The sequence below is a fragment of the Dermacentor andersoni genome, chromosome 1, assembly GCF_023375885.2.
Source record: "Dermacentor andersoni chromosome 1, qqDerAnde1_hic_scaffold, whole genome shotgun sequence".
NCBI lineage: Eukaryota > Metazoa > Arthropoda > Arachnida > Ixodida > Ixodidae > Dermacentor > Dermacentor andersoni.
This window is the reverse complement of record NC_092814.1, coordinates 262,104,130-262,124,463: the sequence shown is the minus strand read 5'-3', so window position 1 is coordinate 262,124,463 and position 20,334 is coordinate 262,104,130. Positions and strand designations below refer to the sequence as shown.

General features: G+C 41.8%; 2 protein-coding genes across 3 annotated transcripts in view; one reads left to right on the top strand and one right to left on the bottom strand.

The window, feature by feature from the left end:
* Window positions 1-1,390, top strand: part of LOC126548146 (putative helicase MOV-10) — a 131,103-nt gene extending 129,713 nt beyond the window's left edge. Inside the window, exon 18 of the mRNA XM_050196268.2 lies at window positions 1,206-1,390. Coding sequence (XP_050052225.1) covers window positions 1,206-1,291 — 86 coding nt within the window. The 3' untranslated portion in view covers window positions 1,292-1,390. The remainder of the gene's footprint in view (window positions 1-1,205) is intronic.
* On the bottom strand, window positions 1,388-20,137 carry Sec22 (vesicle-trafficking protein SEC22). 2 transcript variants are annotated; one of them, XM_055063741.2, is made up of 6 exons: window positions 19,908-20,137; window positions 19,390-19,502; window positions 14,297-14,457; window positions 14,055-14,201; window positions 11,360-11,442; window positions 1,388-1,775 (listed from the first exon to the last, which is right to left on the bottom strand). In XM_055063741.2, the coding sequence occupies exons 1-6, from the start codon at window positions 19,980-19,982 to the stop codon at window positions 1,707-1,709; spliced, it is 648 nt and encodes a 215-aa protein (XP_054919716.1). In that variant the 5' UTR covers window positions 19,983-20,137; the 3' UTR covers window positions 1,388-1,706. The 2 variants fall into 2 exon arrangements, with proteins under 2 accessions (XP_054919716.1, XP_050052235.1); XM_050196278.3 differs by lacking the exon at window positions 11,360-11,442 and having other exon boundaries at window positions 19,908-20,134.
* Window positions 20,138-20,334: the final 197 nt, after the last annotated feature.

Here is a 20,334-nt window from a genome sequence, read left to right as displayed (position 1 = left end):
CTGTCATTAGGCGACACTTTGGCAACTATAGAGACAACGATGGCGAAAAGTGCAACCTCGTAGCCGACATCTTATCGCGGTCGCAGCAACGCTGCTGAGCAACTTCTTCCCGCCACACACCGTAGTCAACGGTAGATCCCTGTGGCGTGTCAGTGCAGATTTCTTTGTGCCACATTCGATAGTACGAACGATGTCCAATGTTTCTTCTGTGCTGAGCACCCGGTGTTTTTATCCAAGCTTCGGCATGATGCCACAACCAGTCTCAACGCTCCCTGGCACGACGCCGAAATGCTGTTGATGTGGCTTCACGCGCAAACACATAGGGCGCTTGGAGGCCATTGTTCCGATCTCTGAGGCTTGTTCTGCCAGGCCGCCCAATGGGGACGATACACTGCCGTGATTGCATGACAAAAAGTGGAAAAGCTACGTGCCAACTGATACATACGCAGTAAGCTGGTATATACAGTTTGTGTGGGTACAAAATGCATTATGTTCAGTGGCTGCCGAGTCGGAGATTTTACTTTACTACTTTAAAACAAGACTACTGCTTAAGCCGCTACAGTTTAACAAGGTTTTACTATACACAGAATGACTTATATGAGCACGAACTTTCAACGTCAGTAGGTGTCACGCATGCATTGGCCTGAAAACACAAGTAGGAATTCATTGCTGCTCATATTAGACCTTTTTGTGTTCAGCATGTTCAAATTGGTGTGCTTGTTTGTATTGCATATATTGCAAAAACAATATTCGTGATTCAAGCTCAGCTTTTTGAGGTTAAGGTGAATAATCATACTGGTTTTTGCAATATACACTATGCGGACAAATGAAACATGGATGTTACAAATCAAAATCAAACGTCCAGCATGTAAAATGAAAGAATTTTGTTGGCTTCCTGTAAGGGTGCAATTTGGTTTCTTGTGTAAGCAACACTGTATAGCATATTGAAAGTTCTAATGAAGCACACATCCCTGCCTTGAGTACAAGCTTCACATGTAGCTTGGGTGTCATTTGTGCAGTGTAGTACATTGCCAGAATTTACATATGAAAAGGCTTTAGGAAGTTTTATTCCTTCATACTGTTGCATAGCATTCACTTAGTTATTGGAATTTGTAGTCATAGGTCATATAACCAGGTACAATATTTTCGTGCTTTAGCATGAGGACGACTGCAGCAGTTTCCTGAAACATGTCCACCCTTTGCAGAAACAGTGCCTGATGAAACTTGTGACAAGATTGTGATATCTCAGAAGACACTGCAAGAAGAACCAAGGTGGAGGCAGGAACTGTGATGACATATGTGATGAACAGCTTTTTTTAGCTGGCCTTTTGAAAGTTTGCTGTATTTTAACGAATTTTACTTGTTTTTAATAAAGCAGAGACGTCAGAAAGTTGTGTTATTTTTTACTGCAACATAATTGTCATGTTACACACAGTCTTAGCATACTAAGATGCCAGTGTGCTGCACATCTATTTGCAAGCTTGCATGGTACAAAGACAGGCAGAAATCAGTATATACAGGTATGACAGCAGCTCATACATGCGGAAGTATTTCCTGGAGTGTGTGCCAACAGAGCACTTTTTGCTTTCTGTGCAGAAAGCACAGCACCTATGAGCATTGGTGTACCTAGAAGATGTAGAAGTACAGGAATGCTACAAAAATGACCACCGACACTGCAGCTATTTTTGCATAGGTTGAGCGCAAGTTTAGATATCTTGCATCCTTCTTGTACTTCTGTGACAGAAGGGACAGGTTGCTGGCCTTACTGTCCAACTCTGTGCAGAAAAAAAAAAAAAATATATTAAGCCACACTACACAGGGCACCCCTAAATTGTAATTTTGTCAGGACTGTCCTTAATGTTTACTTTCTGCATAACTTCCACACCCTTTGAAACGAATGGTTTATGCAACTTAGTAATTAGTTTTCATCCGGTATATGCATGAACAGCAGCACTGCTGATGATGTTTTGTGCCAGTGTTCCAACCAGGATGTACTACTCATTCTTGTGATGCATGTCTTTTTGGCAGGAAAAAGCTCATATTGGCTTCATTAAGATAGCGACACTCCTGCCAGTTTGAGCACAGCATTTCAAGATGTTGCTACCATTGCTGCTGCTTCACATCACATTGTCAAATGTCCTGGCAGACAGTTTGGCATAGGCACACAATGACTGCTGCTTATCAACATTGTCAAGTACTGATGAAGATGTGAAATATAATTGGATATTGTACCTGTGAGCTTTGGAATTTGAAATTCTGCAGACAACTTGATGAAACATCCGTAAAATCACAGAAAAAGCTCAAAATCGTAAACTTTACAAAAAATTTGTGAGTTTGCAAGTATGGAATATACATTTTCCACCCACTGCTCATGATCATTATATGTTCACCTCAAGAATTTTGGGCTAATAACCCTGGGCAGTGGTCTGTGTCGCCTTAAACAATGTATGTCAAACACCAAGTCAAGATGAGCTCGAAGACTATTTTCATAACTTTGCAGGTTATTTCAGCAGAAGACGGTTTTGATTAATAAGTCTGCAATTTCAAGCCAATAGTCATCTAATCCGGGAATCAGAACTCTCCCTGACCAGCATACATTGCAAGCTCATGGAACAGGTCATTTATTCTTGCATAACGAATTTCCTTGATTTGCAATTTCTTTCACTATTCCCAGCATGGGTTTCATAGCGGTCTCTCCTTACGAGATCCAGCTTGTCATCTTCATGAACTTTATGCTAACCTAACGGTAACGTACAAACAGTTTCCATATTCCTTGACTTCATTAAGCTTTTAAGTACTACTCAAATGCCTAATGCTCAAATTATATTTCTTAAACTTAAAATTCTTGAAAACTTGGAACAATAAGAATTCTGACCAACCACTCACAAACGACTTGTCTAGCTTGCTTCCAGTTTGACCAGATGTACAGGCTCGTCCACTCTTAGGGTGAACACGGCTCACCGTGGCCGCGCTCCGCGGGGCGCCAGTGCGTCCGGCGCGGCGGCGCATGGAAGCGAAGCGGCGCAGGCGCACACAGACGCAGGGGTGGCGCTTCGCGTCTGCTGCAACGCTGGAGCGCGCCGCTCTGGCTTTGGTGCAAAGTACACTTCGCTAGACCCAGGTGACTGAGCGACCGAGGATGCGTTGCGGGAAGGCGCACTTCACTAACTAGAGCATTTTCCATCTGGTTCGGTCTACAGCTTGTGAACAGCCTGCTTAATCAATATACATAAACAGAAACAAGCTTCTCACCACATAAATCACTTAGCATGTTTCTTAATAAGTGATGAGGGTAAAAATACAGTCATTTTCTCGCGCTCTTTATTAGGATGGGGCCATTTCATTTTACTCTCACAGCACTTGGTGTAGTGCATACCAAAAAACCTATTAGGCGCGCTCGTCTTCGTTGGAGTCATCATGTGATGAGCCCAGCGCGCCGTTTCGCGCATGTCTTGATGCTAGAACAAATTTGCTTAATTGACCTAAGAAAGCGACCGAAACCCGCTATAAATTCCACAGAAAGTTACAGAGCGATTGTTCAATCATGCATCATCATGTTTGCCATCGATTTTACCATTAAGGAGGGCAATAATATTACTTCGACAGCAACCAAGAAGAGACATCCTGCTACTTCGCGACTCTCTTATTGACGCGTTAAAGTCTCTGGTAGGGGTGCATGAAGCGCTTACGCGATGTAGGAAAGCGCTCTCTCCGGCATAGCAACTAATTTGGCGGCAATTTTACTCCCCCTTTTCATCTTTCTACATCTTATAAAAAAAGCTGAATTCATTTTTGTTGTCACAGTTTGGGTAAAATCACCGAAGTGGTGCCAGTCCTTTGACGGCTACCTTATGCGAGATGTAACATTCTCATTTAGAGGAATCGTCAGTCGATTATTTGATTACATCGATTAGGTGAAGTAAAACGTGTGGCGCCGTCGTCTTTTTTTTTGTTTTTTTTTCTCCTTGGAGTCAATGCACGCCACATGCGAACGCTTTTTCTGTCCGTTGTGAATAGGTAGTTGGAGTGGAAAATCTATAATCTACATGTCTGTTTTCTAGCTTCAATTACGTCTTGCCGGGTAATTAGGTCGTTATTCGCGTCTATTTCATTTCAGTACTTCCTCGGAATAGGTCATATGCATACTAGCATACAATAATTTGTTAATTGTGTGGTATACGTCCCGAAGTGACACATGGCCTCTGCGTTGCTCAAATATAGGTGAGCATCGGATAAATTTGGAGAAAAGGAAGAATTGATTTCTCTCTTTTTTTTTAGAGGTTAGGGGTTGGGGGCGAGGCTGAGTGGGTAAAACCCAAATATGAATACGGCACAGGGACCCTTGCCGCGAACAAGCGATGCTGTTGCCGTCGTGGGGAAGTGGCTGGTCCGTGTGTTGGACGAACGCGGCCACGGTAATTAAACCGGCGGTCATGAGGCCGGCCCGGTGTCTTCTGCGGACAGCATGCCGGTGGTCTGCCAATAGGCTCGACATTTGTAAAAGCCAAGTCCGGCCCAAGCCAGATTGCTGTGGTCGGGCCAGTCTACTTTTTAACTGACCATGGGCGTTAGCCGGATCTACCGCCGAGCCCCCCCCCCCCCCCCCCCCCCTTTTTTTTGTTTGCTTAGGTCATGCTACCCCATCTTAGCTTAATATGGTGATGCGGTGCAGCCAACGGCTGCTCAAGTGAGGGACTGGCCGCTCATGAGTTAAACATTCTGGGATGACTCGTCAAATCGAAAGACACCAGAGGTGTTTCCATTAGACTCATTTCTGTCGACTTGCATGATGAACTGCATTTTGTTCGGTTGCTGCTTGCCATGGTACTTCGGCGATAAAAATGCTGTAACAGTGCAGGATAATTTTATTTCCCCGGTGCACTCTCGGAAACTAGCCATGTCGCGGGCACTGGAAAAAAAAATGACGACGTATTGTAGATCTGTGCCTACAAAACTATTCTCAACGCGTTATATCGGAGCTGACAAAAACGCCACTGAAAACTGTGAAAAATGCTCCTCGTAAAGAGCGACCTCTGAAGCTAAATACATGACCATTGTGGCGGCGGCTGCTGCAAGCCCGACCTCCACCGTTCGGGAAATTAAGAACAGCCTCAGGCTGGGTGACGTCTCTGACACGACTATCAAGCGTCGCCTCTACGCCCCAGCCTAATAAAGAGCGCAAGAGAATGACGTATTTTTACCCTCATCACTTATGAAAACATGCTAAGTGATTTATGTGGTGAAAAGCTTGTTTCTGTTAATGTATATTGATTAAGCAGGCTGTTCACAAGCTGTAGACCGAACCAGCTGGAAAATGCTCAAGTTAGTGAAGGGCGCGTTCCCGCAACGCCGCCTCGGTCGCTCAGTCACCTGGGTCTAGCGAAGTGTACTTTACAGCAAAGCCAGAGCGGCGCGCTCCAGCGCTGTAGCAGACGACGCGAAGCGCCTCCCCTAGGTCAGTGTGCGCCTGCGTCGCTTCGCTTCGATGCGCCGCCGCGCCGGACACACTGGCGCCCCGCAGAGCGCGGCCACGGTGAGTCGTGTTCACCCTAAGAGTGGACGAGCCTGTACATCAAGGCTATATTATACATTAAAGGGACACTAAAGGCAAATACCAAGTCAAGCTAAAGTGATAGATTAGTGCTCGGGAATCTCTAAGGCATCAATATTATAGCGAACAGAGCCTTAATAATCGAGAAATAGAGGTAAATGCAGGACATGATTAGAGACTCCCCCGGAACATTCAAGCACTTGCCCGATGATGAAAGCACTCCTCAGTTATCCTGTCACTAGTACTCAACTACTCGTTGCAAAGAAACATCGTATTGTATTATAAGATGAAATAAAATGCTACTTGTCCAGTTCCATTTCACGTTCAGAAAAAGGAACTCATTGAAATTACCGCTGACAACGACGCAGGCGGTCTAAAGGTTTCGTTTTTACTCGACTCTGTGCCGCCCAGGCTTTCGTGTTTCAGTAGTATACTGATCGCATAGTCCTGCGCTGGTTTTGCTGGCTTGCGAAACTCCCACAAACTGCAAGTAGCAGAGAATTCAACTTAAATGTGATGTCGCGGGATGCCCGAATGGTCTACGCCACTTGGCCAAGAAGCAGCTACAGCGGCGAATCCACAGCTCTGTTTTGGCTCTGTGCCGCCGTCTGTCGGGCGCCTTTTATCACCAACAGCAGCAAAGGACGGTGATGGCATATGCAATGTCGCTGCTCGCCCGGTTGGGTGGCGGGAGATTTGAATTTCGAAAAAGGTATTCGGACCCTTCAGATACAATTTTCTCGTAAGCTAAGTCTTTTCTTGGCCTAAAACAAGCATTGTGAGGTTTCTGGAATGGTATTTAAACAGTCCACGTCGACTTAATATTTGCCTTTAGTGTCCCTTTAACCACCTGCACATGTCTTCAAATATCTGCATGTCTGCTGACTTATTTCATGAACAGTTACTAGCCCACCTGACCCAAATAATACTGGAAGACGTTGACCACATCCTACAATGGTGCAATGACTGGCTAATGTCCTTGAAACCTAATACATGCACACTTATTTCCTTCACTTGCAGTCATAAACCATTTCCCTTACAACATTGCTAGCATACCTGTTGAATCAGTAACTACTTATAAATACCTTGGAGTTGCCTCATCCTACGATCTGTTTTGGAATGCGCATGCTGCTAACATCACATCATCAGCTAAAAAAACATTGGGTTTCCTAAAATATCATTCATGTAATGCTCCGAAACATGTGAAACCATTTGCTTAGAAATCCTTAGCCAAATCTAAGAGTATGCATCCCATATCTGGAACCCACCCAAACATCCTTGGATCCATTCAAAATCATGCCACTAGATCAAGGTTTCATCCCTGAAAGCTGAGTAACTTATCACCTTTGTCTTTTTGTTGAAATGTTTCAACTCTCTTTCATAGGTTCTTTTCCTCTCCCCTTAATCATGTGTCATACATAATCACACCGGCCATACACTACAAGTTACTCGCCCATATGACCATACTAAAACATTTTCTACTTAATTTTTCCCCAGAGCAGCCAAATACTGAAACGGCCTTTCCCACAATGTCGCTACCATCACCTGCCCATCAAACTTCATGCAAAGCATGACAATCTTTCACATTAAATCACTGTGACAATTATAGCTTCTGTGCAAACCCGCCCCTTATTTTCGTAGCCCCACGGGGGTCTTGAAGGAAATAAAAATTATTAAATTATTGAGTTGAGAAGGCTAGTAGACCTGTTGGGCCTGGCATCATGGTGATGTGATTATTGTGTATAAAGAAACTGATATACATGCTTATGTGCACCACCAGTACTGAAATGCAAGGCTCAGCACTGGCAAATCCCTATGGGGGCTTAGCCACTAACAGTAAAGTTTGACTGCTGGGCTGCGAGCTACTGTATCAACTTTGTTGGCACGTCGCATTATGACAATTCATGTTGCACTAAGAAACCCAACCTAGTGAGGCATCAACTGTTAAAACTATGCATAGTATTTGGCATCTGCAGTAATTTCAGCTTGACTTGGTATTTTTGGTGCCAATTGAAAGGGAAACTGGCAATTTTTTGGGTTGTACGGATCTTAATAATGAATTTCGTATTGTTCATTGGCACTTTTATCATGAGTGCCAAAAGCCATAACAGAACTGCATAGTTTCTCTACAAGATAAGTTTTAAAGTTGCCATGCAGACTCATTGTTCCTGCTTTTCAACTAATCATTTCCACTAGCCACCTGCGCATGTTGTCCATGACATCAGCGTAAGAAGAAGTACAACTTATTTGCTGGCAGAAAGGCTTTGGCAGCAATGTATCCTCATCTTTGAACTTTTATGCCAAGAAAAGCCATGCAGTGTAGGAACAGTTAGAATTTTCTGTGGCTGGTCATGCTGCCTCAAGATGTTACTACTAACAATCATTCCCAAAGCGTGACTATTGATGTCACTACTGCCATCATGAGCAACAGCTTTCTGGACTGTCAGGTACAGTTCTGTTTTTGTTCCAATATTTCCTCTTATTTAAAATGACTTTGCATTCTGCAAATTCAACTACCTCACACATGATAGGTAGCAGAGAAAAATACAAAACAACCATTTCTCTGACAAGTGGAAAAAACAACATAAAGTTGCCTTAAACATGCTGGAGAGTTTGAATTTCCTGACCATGTTTTCACCTGCTGGTGCAGCCATTCACTGCATTCAAACATCACTGCCTCTCCATGAAACAACAAATGAAGCAGATGCCACCAGTTGCAAGAAACTCCAAATAAGCTAGTGCAGTGAAGTGCTGTGATTTGGAGTATATTAACTTGCTGTGCAGCAAAAAAACAGACGAGTGGTGCCATAGTATAGCTCTTATGTACTGCACTTTTTAAAGAGCCCTACAGCTTTAGGCAGTCCCTGTCAAGTCCGAATTAGCTGTTTGCAACTATAAATCGTTTAGAGGCTGAACCATGCATAATGTCCTTGTTTTAATATTTAACAGCATGTTTGCTCGATTTCAACAGCATGATCATGTAATATGTTTCCTGGGTGCTACATTTTCTTTTTATTTTCGCCCATGGCCCTGCGAGAGGTGTAATAGAGGGGTTCTACTGTACATTGTACCTGTTGATTTCCTAGTTTCAACGTTTAGGCAACTCGGCCATGTTATACAGATAAATTCGGGGGTTAAGATTCTCTAGAGCATCATAAGGTGACCTTTTGACGTGAAAAACTTCAAATATATGCCCGGAAAGTAAATACAGTGAACTCTCATTTGAGTGACCTTTAAGGGACCCAAGGAAATAGTTCACTTAACTGAAAGTTCACTAGAACATGGAGCAGCATAGGCCACAGCAGACATTGAATCAAAAGTGTGAAATGCAATTTATGGAGTTATGTACATCAATATATACGGAGTATTTTCTTTTGAAAAGAAAATATAATTTTCATTTGCACTAGTGCTCTCAAAGTGCAAGAAGTAACAAAGCTGTCCAGAGAGTCCATGTTTTTATGCATTTATTCTGGCACAGCTTGTTGCTGAGACACGAAATCTTGCAACATTCCAAGGCCTCTACAGCCTCGGCTAGAATCACATGATTTGAATCTGCCTCTGTCATTGCATCTTCCTCGTCGCATTCTTCTTCAGGATGAACACTGGAAACTATTTCCAGATCTGATAGTTCAGCACAGGTAACGAGCTCACTGCTACACTGCACATAGCCGCCGCTGGAGCAGCAATTTAGGGACGGTGGGCATCAGCTATGCCAGCGCTGCAGAACGCATAACTTCGTTGAACTGCTTTTAAAAATGAGCCCGGGTCCAATGATGAGGTTCGTTCAACTGAAATTTTCACTATTCGGAAATTCGTTTAACTGAAAGATGTTTTTGCATAGAATGCATAAGAAAACTGCCAAGGATTTTCTAAAAGTTTGTTATTCTGAAATATTCATTAAACTGAAGTTTGTAAAACTCAGTTTACTGTACTAATATTGTAATACCAGATGGGAAAAAACTCGCATTCAACTTTTCCAGTGTTTTGATAACACGCATACTGCTTTTATGGCTGTCAATAGTCTTTGCTTACTGTATAGCCATAACATCCTTCATTATGTATAGATCATGTTTCTTTTTTTTTTTCCCTACACTAAATAACCAATCACAGGGGCCTATCACATCTTCTCTCAAATTCAATCTTGCATGTACACCATATCGCAGAGTAGCAAAGGCCAGTTGGCCATTGTCAGCAAATGGTAACTGGCCTTTTACTTCTTGCAACAGGGTGCAAATCATAACATTAGCTGAAACTACAAAAGTGTTAATAGAAATGTTTACACAGGCTTCCTCCACCATGCAAGTGTCCTATTAAAGGGACACTAAAGGGTAATATGTATTAATCTAAGGAGTATCAATAAATTGTGCTTCTCCAATTGCAAAATGGTCAGTTTTATCGTGAGAGGAAGCTTCCTAATCTAGAAAAGGCTTAACGAAGGGCGGGTGGCAGCGATGCCCTGAAGTTGCCACACCAGTTTACTGTGATGTTATTGATTTTGAAAGCATCCACTCAAGTCTAGTTAATGGCTTATCAGTAAAGACAAACAACCTTGCCACCCAAACAAACCAAAGACCCAGCCTACACTCCATCTCACCAACTCCACACAGTGGGGAAAGTAGAGGGTGTGTTGTGGAAGCCGAGGGTGGGTAAGAATATGCAATTCCCCCCCCCCATCATTCAAAATTGATTACAGCAAGTACGATTTCTTTTGGCATAACTATACTGCGCAGAGATGTTTGGACAGTTCATTAAATCTTAAATAGCTGCTTCTAATACAGTTGAGCATCTCTACAACGAAATGACCTGTATAACGAAGGAATAATTCTGTTCAGATTCTATTATGAGGTGTGTGGTGCACAACCTTTACAACGAAGTGAACTGTACAACGAATGATTTCGGAGGCCCCAAACACTTCGTTATAAAGGCATTCGAGACTGCACATACTATACAAATGTCCACGATAATGTGTTACATTTAGGAAAAGAATATAGACCCTCACAAATGTATTTGGTTATTCATTCAACTTGAGATTAGGGTAAAATCATTTTTCAAGAAAGTTATACAAGTCTTCAAAAAACAATGCTAATAATTTGCATCATACGAGTCACTTAGAAATAGGAAAAACTCACGGACTTCATTTAGTCTCCACTTTCATATAGCTAAGGTGTTGGGTTCTCATATTCATGCAGTGTCGTAGCATTCATTGGGCTACCTTGTTTTCCAGCTCACTTTCTTTGTAAACAAGTTCAGCCAAGCAGATAGAGATTAACTTGGACTTTGGTTTTGAGTAATGACTCCCAGTGACCGTTAAGAAACGACCTTTTAAGGCTGTTCTCCAAAGGAATAACATGTTTTGCGAGCTTCGAGCTGCATGTATACACTGCCTGCTCTAGGGATTCGGCAGAGGACATGGTCGTGGATCAAGACACAACAGCAAGTTGCAGTGTGGCTGGGTGTTCACTTCTCTGATTGACTGGCAAGGCTAGGGTTGCCAACAACTCTCGAGGGGACGATGTTAAGGGAAGGAAAGGGGGGCGAGCTGGTAACTATAGATCCTGAACATGCCAGGTGCCGCTGGTATGTACTTGCAACAATGTTGCATGAATTTGTTTAGTCCTACCATGGGCCCTATAACGTAAAACTATTCCAATATGTTTTTATTCCAATCTCGTGACGTCAAGTTTGCGTAACCGCTGATGCAAGCATCGGGCGGTCACCCGCCGGGTTGCCTGAACAGACCAATCAAACGCTCTACTCTTTCATAGGAGGTCATTTTTGTTTGCTTGAAAAACGAATAACATTGCTTACTTTGAGTAGCTTGTCTTGTCTAATTGGCTGACAAGTAGCGAGGAGTAGGCTCAAGTAGAGAGGGATTCGATGGGGCTGAGCCACTGCAATGAAAATCGATAACCGGACAAAGAGGGTGGTGCCGGCGTCTGCGATTGGTCCACTTTCCCTTACTTAGCTTGTGGTGGCTGGTTGAAAATCGCGGCAGCATGCAACGGAAGCTTAAGAATTGCGCTAAAACGGATCCTCAGCAAAGAAGAGTTAGCAGAATGAGGTCATAAACGTGCCAAATTTGCTTGAAAACGTTACACGGCCACGCAAAAAGTTTTATTATACGCAAATTAACCCATGCTCTCCGGCAGGTGCGAGTAGACAGTGCCTGAGCGATCGGTGGCAGCCATTTTTTATTCCTTTTAGGAACGGGGCAGCCTGCGGCTCAGTGTGTTCGGCATATTAATGCATCTTTAACACATACACGTCACTTTGACGCGGTGAGTTTTTGCGGTTTTGTGACGTCGAGTGACAGGCAGGTAAAGTGGGTGCAGCCAAAAAACTTTTGACCAACGGCCGAGGGCTAAAGGCGAAAAGGCGTAGAATCAGAACTAACTATTTTTCTATTGTTCGGTCAAATCATGCATAATCAGTGCACACACGTCATATCAGATGGGAAGCTATCTCGGTTTTCGCGACGTCGCGTGACGGACAGGTGAAGTGGGGGTGGTTCAAAAAAGTTTTTGACAAATCGCAGAGAGCTGATTGCAGAATTGGAATAGAAAAGTTTGGAATAGCTTGACGTTATAGTGCCCCGTGTCACAATGTACACACTACAAGAAAGGTGCAGTAGTTAACAAGGCTAAGTGGCTAGCATTCGCATGGCTACCAATATAGCTAGAGGTACTGTGAATGATTAGGGTTCACAACAGAACTGGAACCAAGACAAAAATGAAACTGCTTTTCTGTTTGTGGCAATGCAACAGAAGGAAAAAGAGAAGAATGTGCAAATGAGCTGTCAGACCTTATAAAAAGGAAGTCTGCATGGCATATAGACTATTAAGTAGAAAAAAAGCAATAGTCAGGAAAAGCACAAGTGCAAAGTTCTTCAAGTTGTGCTCATACGGCAAGAAACCACAGCTTGCTAAGTACAGCGATGTCCAGCATTAGCATGCATTGCCAACCACACCACATTGCTGCTACCCACATCCAAACCAAAATGTGCGCACGCTATCGATCACCTGCACAGCTCAGTACACCTCTATCACTGCCTGCACACTAACACACAATGGAGGCTATGGCGCAGCAATTTTAACCTGAGACGCAACACAAGCACATCTTGACAGGCACAGGTTGAAAACTTGCTGAAGAACAACTAAGACGTTGTGCAATGATGGATGACTGCACTGAAGATTAAGATCAAAGAGGGAGTTCTGTAGGTGGTTTCTTGTTGCATATTCAATCTTTCTTCGCAAACACCACAAGTAGCATTAATACATAATAGGCAAGAGCTAGTAGCGCTACAAATGAAGTAACATCATCCATTATCAGGCCCTTTTGCAGCAAAATACGTCAGCGCAGGGCCTCACGACACTAACAGACAACAGAAAATGATGACCCCAACACTGCAGCGCTCCTGCCGGCACAGGAAGGAAGCCCGAACGGAATTGTAATCAACTTGCTCTGGAGACAGACAGCGCCATTGAGACACCTGTCTAATCTTCCACCATGGTCTGGACTGTCCTACTGAATTCGGGAGGGCTGGCAACCCTAGGCAATGCTCCTAGCTTTGACTGCATTGCATGGAGTCTTTGATACTGCACGGAGTCTGTGAGATGGAGTGCAGCAAGTTTCAACAACTATTTGTGTGCCACATTGGCTCAAATACAAAAAAATGCTTTAAAATCCATGATGCAATGCTGGAAAACTGAGGTTATAAGGCAGAATAAAAAAAAAAAAGAATTTTGTTTGGCTTTCACTTTCTACAGCAAGAATCATTTTGAAAAAGTGATTTGAAAAAGTTTTGAAAGAACTGCACCAGTATAAACTGATATAGTGTTGTTCTTTAGTGTCCCTTGAAGAACAATATTTTATAAATAACTGAAGTTATGAAAAAATATGTAAAATAAGAATATTCTCACATTGCCTGCAAATTTTTAGTGAGGACACATGCATTACTCTTTTTTGACTAAGCTCAACAGCCAATACTATATATGGAAAGCTGTTTACATACCATTTCCTATTCCATCTACTTTTTACACACATTCAAATGATTATGAAAAATTATATGAGTAATGTTTTATAAACAGAATACTACAAGTTCATTTGTAACAGCAAATGCAATACCTTGAAATATAATTCGCTATTCAAACGAATAAATTATTTGTAAGCTACTAATGCCACAATTCGGCACATAACTTCATTTTTTGCATTAAGTTTCCAAACTAATTGAATGTTGCCGCAACTGGGGAGGACATTTTATACTACTCTCACTCTCGACACACATGTTGCAGGATATGTTACTAAGTTTCTTATAACATGAACAACTCCAACAATTTATTAAGTTTAATGAATAACAGCATGCATGACATGGTGCTTTCGAAAGTGCAAAGTCAAGCTCTATCTTGGTATTTCAGAGCACCAATAGCAACATCAACCCATAATGTCGACTGCAAAGTACATGAGACAAGCACGTTTCAATAGAAGAAACTGATGGAGTAGGTACCTGAAATCACTGATCCTCTTTGCAACACGTCATCAATGTTCTGCACCATAATTCTCTGAACATCTTGAAGTTCAGAATTTAGGCTACTCAAATTTCTTCTTGCTCTAGAATCCATAAATGCCTTTTTTGCCTTCTGAATGTAGGTATCTGAAAGCAATGAAGAAGCTTTCCATTATGCACTCATTCTTATTGCCAAACACTAGTAATCATATGAATGAATGAGTATTCATGTGACTGCTTACCGAACTCAATGAAGCTGTATGGCCTGTTCACAGAATTGACCCTGGAGCCGTACTGAGAGTTGAACTCATTCTGCAGATCTTCAAGGAAAGAAAATGCAAGCCTCTTCGAAAAAGACTTCTCTGTGAGTACTAAATAGCACACTCCATTCTCAATCATGTAGCTTAAAAGGAAAAGAAAGAAGCATGTAAGCTGGTATAAGTGATCTGTTTTTTAAGCAAAACACTGCAAAACATAGTTCCACCATGACATGTCCAACATTTGTCGATAACACAATGCCAATAATAAAGCAGATTGTTTCACATACAATTCAGGGGGGAAAAAAAATCGGTAAATTTAGGCAGCAAAGAGAGCACGAAAGTAAAAAAGACTGCAATGAAACACTGTCTGTTTAGCACTTCAAAAAAGCCCATGAATATTAAAATAAAAACAAGGTGCTATAGCAGTCCTAAACAAACACCGAGAAATGTCGCAAGTATGGTGGGCTGAACCTACAGAAAGAACCACAGGCATGTTTCTTCCAGACATTGCATGGTACGAATCAGAGAAAATCGCTAAAGCATGCCTAAATATATGCCTTGAACTTATATTGTGTGCTCCTAAAAAGCTAATCATTGAGCTGAAGATAGGCCAACTGCCCTCACTCACCTCGCGCATGCAATTTTCCAGGGGAGGCCCTGAAAACTAAATCTGCAACCTATGGCTATGCACTCATATTGATAATTTTACTTCAGAACACAATAAAATGGCAAGCACATTGTGATTGTGTCATATATGGTTGTGGATGAAAACCCCTGACTAAACCTAACAACCTATGATGCAAGCAAACAAGCATAGGTATGCAGCAACACAATACGAATAAGTTTTAATTGATCACTTTCTTAGGCATTTCAGCAATAACTTTATTAAGGTCAAATGTCTGAGCAATTTTGCACAATGAAGCAATGGACTGCAGCAGAAACAACATGAGTGGACATCCTTTCAGTGTACACTGCGTCAACGTATCCTGCCATTACCAAGATACATGCTTGTATGAGTGCATGCTGCTGAAACATACATGGAAAAGAGAAAACAAAGGCTTATATAAATGTCTCGATGCTGTAGGAACAATTTTTTTTTTTTCAAAGGTTACCTTCAGCTAGCGTCCATAAACATGGTAGCTGCAAAAAAAGTTTTGCTGATTACAGCATGCCCAAGGTTACAGAATTACTTGAATCGAATGTTACTTGTGCGAGGAATTGAAGTGCATAACTGACAAATTTACAAAATTTCACTAATTAAGCTTTATCTAATAATTTACAGCACATGTTGCAATTTACTAACTGTAGCTGGCAAGTTCACAAAGTGTATACATCCACTTGGAACAAATTATCAGTATGACACCAGTTTCGAGATATTCCCGCTTTGTTCACACAGCAGTGTTCAAATTTAGTGCCGAAGGGTTGTCAAGAAAGGAGAGACAGCACTTACTGAAGGCATGAGGAAAAGAGGTGGCAAGTAGAGCAAGAGAGCATGAAAGAAAGCTATGTTTAAGTTGCCGAGACATTAGTTGGATGCAAAAAATTAATTACAAGATAAGCAAGTAAGCACATGTAAGTATGCTCCGTGGATGTACAATTGGATAACACAGACATTCTGGAATGATGAAGCAATACTAAAGTGTATAGAGTAGAGCCTCTGAGTACTCACTGATCCACCTAGGGGTAATTAGGGGTATTACTAAGCTGTCTCTAGAAATAAGCTAGCATGGAGGTGAACTTAAAAATTTTTAACACTAACAAAGGTAACATAACAGCAATGAAGACAGGAAACAGCTTTTCTCTCTCCTTTCTTGCAGTGTCATCTTTGATAGTGCATTACAAATTTCAAAGTATGAACAGACTAGCCAAGCACTGTGTACGTTGTTAGACAAATTGTACACCCTTGCAATTTTTTAACAATACCACGCGAGCGTCGACGGTAAGGCGTGTCCGCGGCCTTGTAGTGGCCAGGGACGGCGGGATTGGCAACTTTATGTGCGGTCGTGCAAGGCGAACTCTAGTTCGAATGTGTACTGCTGCACTGTTCGCTTCAGGAGTGCCCCTCACCGCTGCAAGGCCACTGACACGTCGTGTGGTCGGCGCTCGCGCGTTATTGTTAAAAATTGCAAGGGTGTACATGCAATGCCATCATGCACAGCATCAGACACAGTGGGCTTCGAAGACAGATTTATGTGCAGTCAAGCCAGCAGTTTACGAGAAACGTTTTATGCAACACTGGGAAACACATTGTTACTGTTATCAGCATACCTCACCAAACAAAGTGATACTTCCAAAAGTAAATTATCTGTATGCCTCGTGGCAGGTGGCAGATATTCTGCCACTAAAGTTGGGCTACTTGAGACATTACTTCCATGACAAATCACTATGTGTACTTCTGAATCCTGTGACAAGCACAGTTTTCTGGAAGTCCACACTCATCACAGTGTTTTCTTCCTATGTGAATGTCACAGTTTGCACTATGCTTTCCCTACATAGCAGACCAATTGGCTGAGCAACACATTTTTATTCAATAAGTCACTCCCTAAAATCTCGCACTAAACATCCAAGTTACATTTACATATGTCCTCCCTTGTGCCAATAAACCCAATTATCATCAAGATTTGTCCTGCAGTTTGCAAGGGAGACTTCTTGGGAAAACATTTAATTGATATGCTAATGTATATTGTAGAATGCTACAAGGACAGAGAAGAAGGAAAACCAGCTTGGCCAGAATAAGCAGGCTGCATATTCCAAATACAGCAGCCCTGCTACGGGCCCTTGCAAAAGGATGTACAAATAGAATGATACACACTATTAAAAAATACAAAGCACTTCAAAGCCGTTACTACAGCACTGAGAAAAAAAAGTAATGACCTTATTAATCAGATATAAGTAATAATCAATGAACATAATCCTTCTTCTGTCAGACAGCCGCTGCAGACACTGCATTGGACTTTGCCGGGACAGCAATGATCGGTCAGGATTTTGTGAGAAATCCTTTGACCACGGCGCTCGACGATGCGAGGGCACGAACGTACGACCACCCGAAGGTGGGGAAGCAGCATCACAGAACAAGCCTGTGACAGCCGGTGTTTACCTGTGAGACTTATCACAGTACTACGGGCATATTGATTGACCTGTGATTCATAGACGTATCGAGGGTACCACCTTTTCAGGTTGGAACAGTTCGAAACTATTCGAGACTTCCAGGCACCAATTAATTATGTCCATTTAATTTTTTTTTGTTTTACCACATTTCTTGCATATTGAGAATCATAAAGAGCATACAACTCCAGAACAGATTAGGAATTGTTCAATTCTTCAGCGCGTTTTGTTAAGTGTACAAATTGAACTCCATGAAAAAAACTTTACAGGAACATCAGATAGGAAAACAACTATTCTATGTACAGAATGCTTGGGAACCACCTATCCAGCCACTTGAAAATTGTGCTTGATGCAAAACACTGTGCAAGACGATGAGTAAAAAAAGTGTACTGACTACATGATAACATACTGACCATAAGAGCGAACACCCAGCCATCTTTCATTTTAGTAAAATAATTTATGCATTATTCAAACTTGCAGCACAGGCCCAATCAGAAGTGTTTCAAGATGTATGCAACATGTTTTAAATATCATTATTTTCATCAGTGCTTTTGCTTTTGAAAGGCATGAATGATCATAAAAATAAGAATTATAAGATTAAATCAAAGATTACTTTGAGTTAAACTACAAATTATGACTGCAATTGATGAACCCATTGATGAACAGGGACACTACTCACTTAGACATTTGTCCATATACAAAAGTCGAAATATACTAATTCAACAGCACACAATAAAAATAGCATCAACAAGTGGTGCAATTTTCAGAAACGAAGAAGAAAGTGGTTATATGAACACATAAAAAGGACACAGCATGAAATTACCACGAGATAAATTCTAAATTGAAAGTGCTGTTGGTAAGTGCACCTAGAGAGCTACCATTTACTCCACCAGCAGGTACTCAGTTCCAATGGAGGATGGAATGTGGATATAGTACTTGTGGATATTATTATGCCTCAGAGGCCAGCACTCATATATTGATTCTCAACGAGTGTGAAATGCCCTTGCATATGGAGTGCCTGGAGTATTTTGAAAGGGCCATGGTAGAGTTCATACAAAAACTTCAGCCTGGACACACTTCGTTGCAAATATATAGAGGTAATCTAAATCTTAATGATTTTGGGAAGCTACCGCAAAAAAACACGACACTTGAAGAAAGGGATAACACAAAGCGGTGCTGAGAACTGATCAGTTGTCAGTACTGCTTCGTGTTGTCCTTTTTTTCAAGTCCACTGTTTTTTTTTGCAGCAACTTCCCAAAATCATGAATAACCAACTGGCCTGCACCCCCACTCTGTTATGTTAAATCTTAATGCTGAATTACGCAGCCCTGATTATATCTCCACATTCTAACTTCAGGAGGTTTCTTGTTTTCAAACTTTCTTTTCGTTAAAGACAGCTTTCTTCGAGCTTTATTACTGACAGCATAAACATGAGGCTCCCGATTTATGTTCCCCGTAACTGACCCAACAATACTTGACATGGCTTACATTTTCTTATGACGGCATTGTCAACCATACACAAACATTCATGGTTTCTTATTAGTAAATGATAGACTAGTGGTCTCTGATGTATTCAGTTTTGTTGTTTACTTGTACATAGGAATAGTTCATATTCAGAATGAATGGTGAACATAAATTGGTGCACCTCAGCTGAACACACAAATACTCAACATTCAAATTACAATTGTTAGTTTCACAACTTGGTGCACATGCAGTCATCAAACACACTGGACATGGTGGCACACAACTTTATGAGAGCATATGAGAAAAAAAAAAGACACTTTATTGTCACGCCAAGATAACTGCCTAATTTGTCCCAGTAGCTACACAAGATTAAATAACCACGGCAATCACCGAATTAAAACAACGCTTTGAACTCGCATTCCTACGATTACGACGCTGGGCTCTAGTGATGGAAACTGAATTTTGCCAACTGGCAATCAACACGGAAGCCAGTGGAAACCACTCACTGAAAGTTGTAAGGTCCTGTTTCAATGGTGGATCGCGAAAATGATTGATTATTTAGCTTCTTGAATAACATCTTTGCTTGGTTCTGGTATTCCGTGTTCCCTACGCCAAGTTGCTGGAAAGCAAAGTAAAAAGTGACACACAGCTATCAGGTGCATAGACAGATGGGTCACTGTAAATGGTCACACCAAGCAGCGGCGCAGAGAGCAACTTTAAACTAAACGCACGGTGAAACATTGTTACTAATCTATTCATAATCTATTCATACTACTTTTACTTATGAAATCGAGTATGTTATATCTGCGATTATTTTTCTCCCTCTTTTTTTATTCACCAAACCCCAAGTTAGGAATGTGCCATATGAGAAAGGAAACTCTCAGGAGCAATAAACTGCATACCAAGGAAAGCCAATTCAGTTAACAGCATTACGTCTGCGTCAAACAAACGTGCTAATGTGACACATGAAAATATACCAGTAAAATAATGCTTTCCGGCTATAGCTGAATCGACATGTACATACCTGCTGGTCATCTTGTACAGAAGCCGACAAGGGCAACCCGTCAGCTACTCTGGCAATCATCGTCATAAGCACCATGTTGAAGCGGTATGCAGGCTCCACGAATCACGTAAAATGAGAACAGCCTTAGTACAATACCAGGAAAGTTTAGTTACGGGAGGGTCATTTCTACTGTGCCGGCAGTGACGCGGTGACGCGCCCGTGGATGAACAGATGACGTGTCACCATTGTGGCCAGACTCGTGAAAAATGCAAGAAAATGCACGGCCAAAACATTCGTCAAGTTTGGGTACAGTGTACTAGACACGTCGTGGTACTAGAAAGCTTCCACAACATTTGGCAAAAATTAAGCATTGGTGTAAGGATGAATTTGAGGCGTGACCAGGACAGTGCATTTCAAATTTTGTGTTTTTCTGACTGCGAGGAAAATA

Bases quoted from the DNA above. Each gene is read 5' to 3' on its own strand.
- Sec22 (XM_055063741.2), bottom strand. From the start codon at position 19,982: ATGGTGCTTATGACGATGATTGCCAGAGTAGCTGACGGGTTGCCCTTG. The intron at 14,202-14,296 runs GTAAGCAGTCAC...CATTGCTTTCAG, and splicing joins ATACAGCTTCATTGAGTTCG to ATACCTACATTCAGAAGGCA. The intron at 11,443-14,054 runs GTACCTACTCCA...TTTTCATTGCAG, and splicing joins AAGAGGATCAGTGATTTCAG to TGGCTCAGCCCCATCGAATC.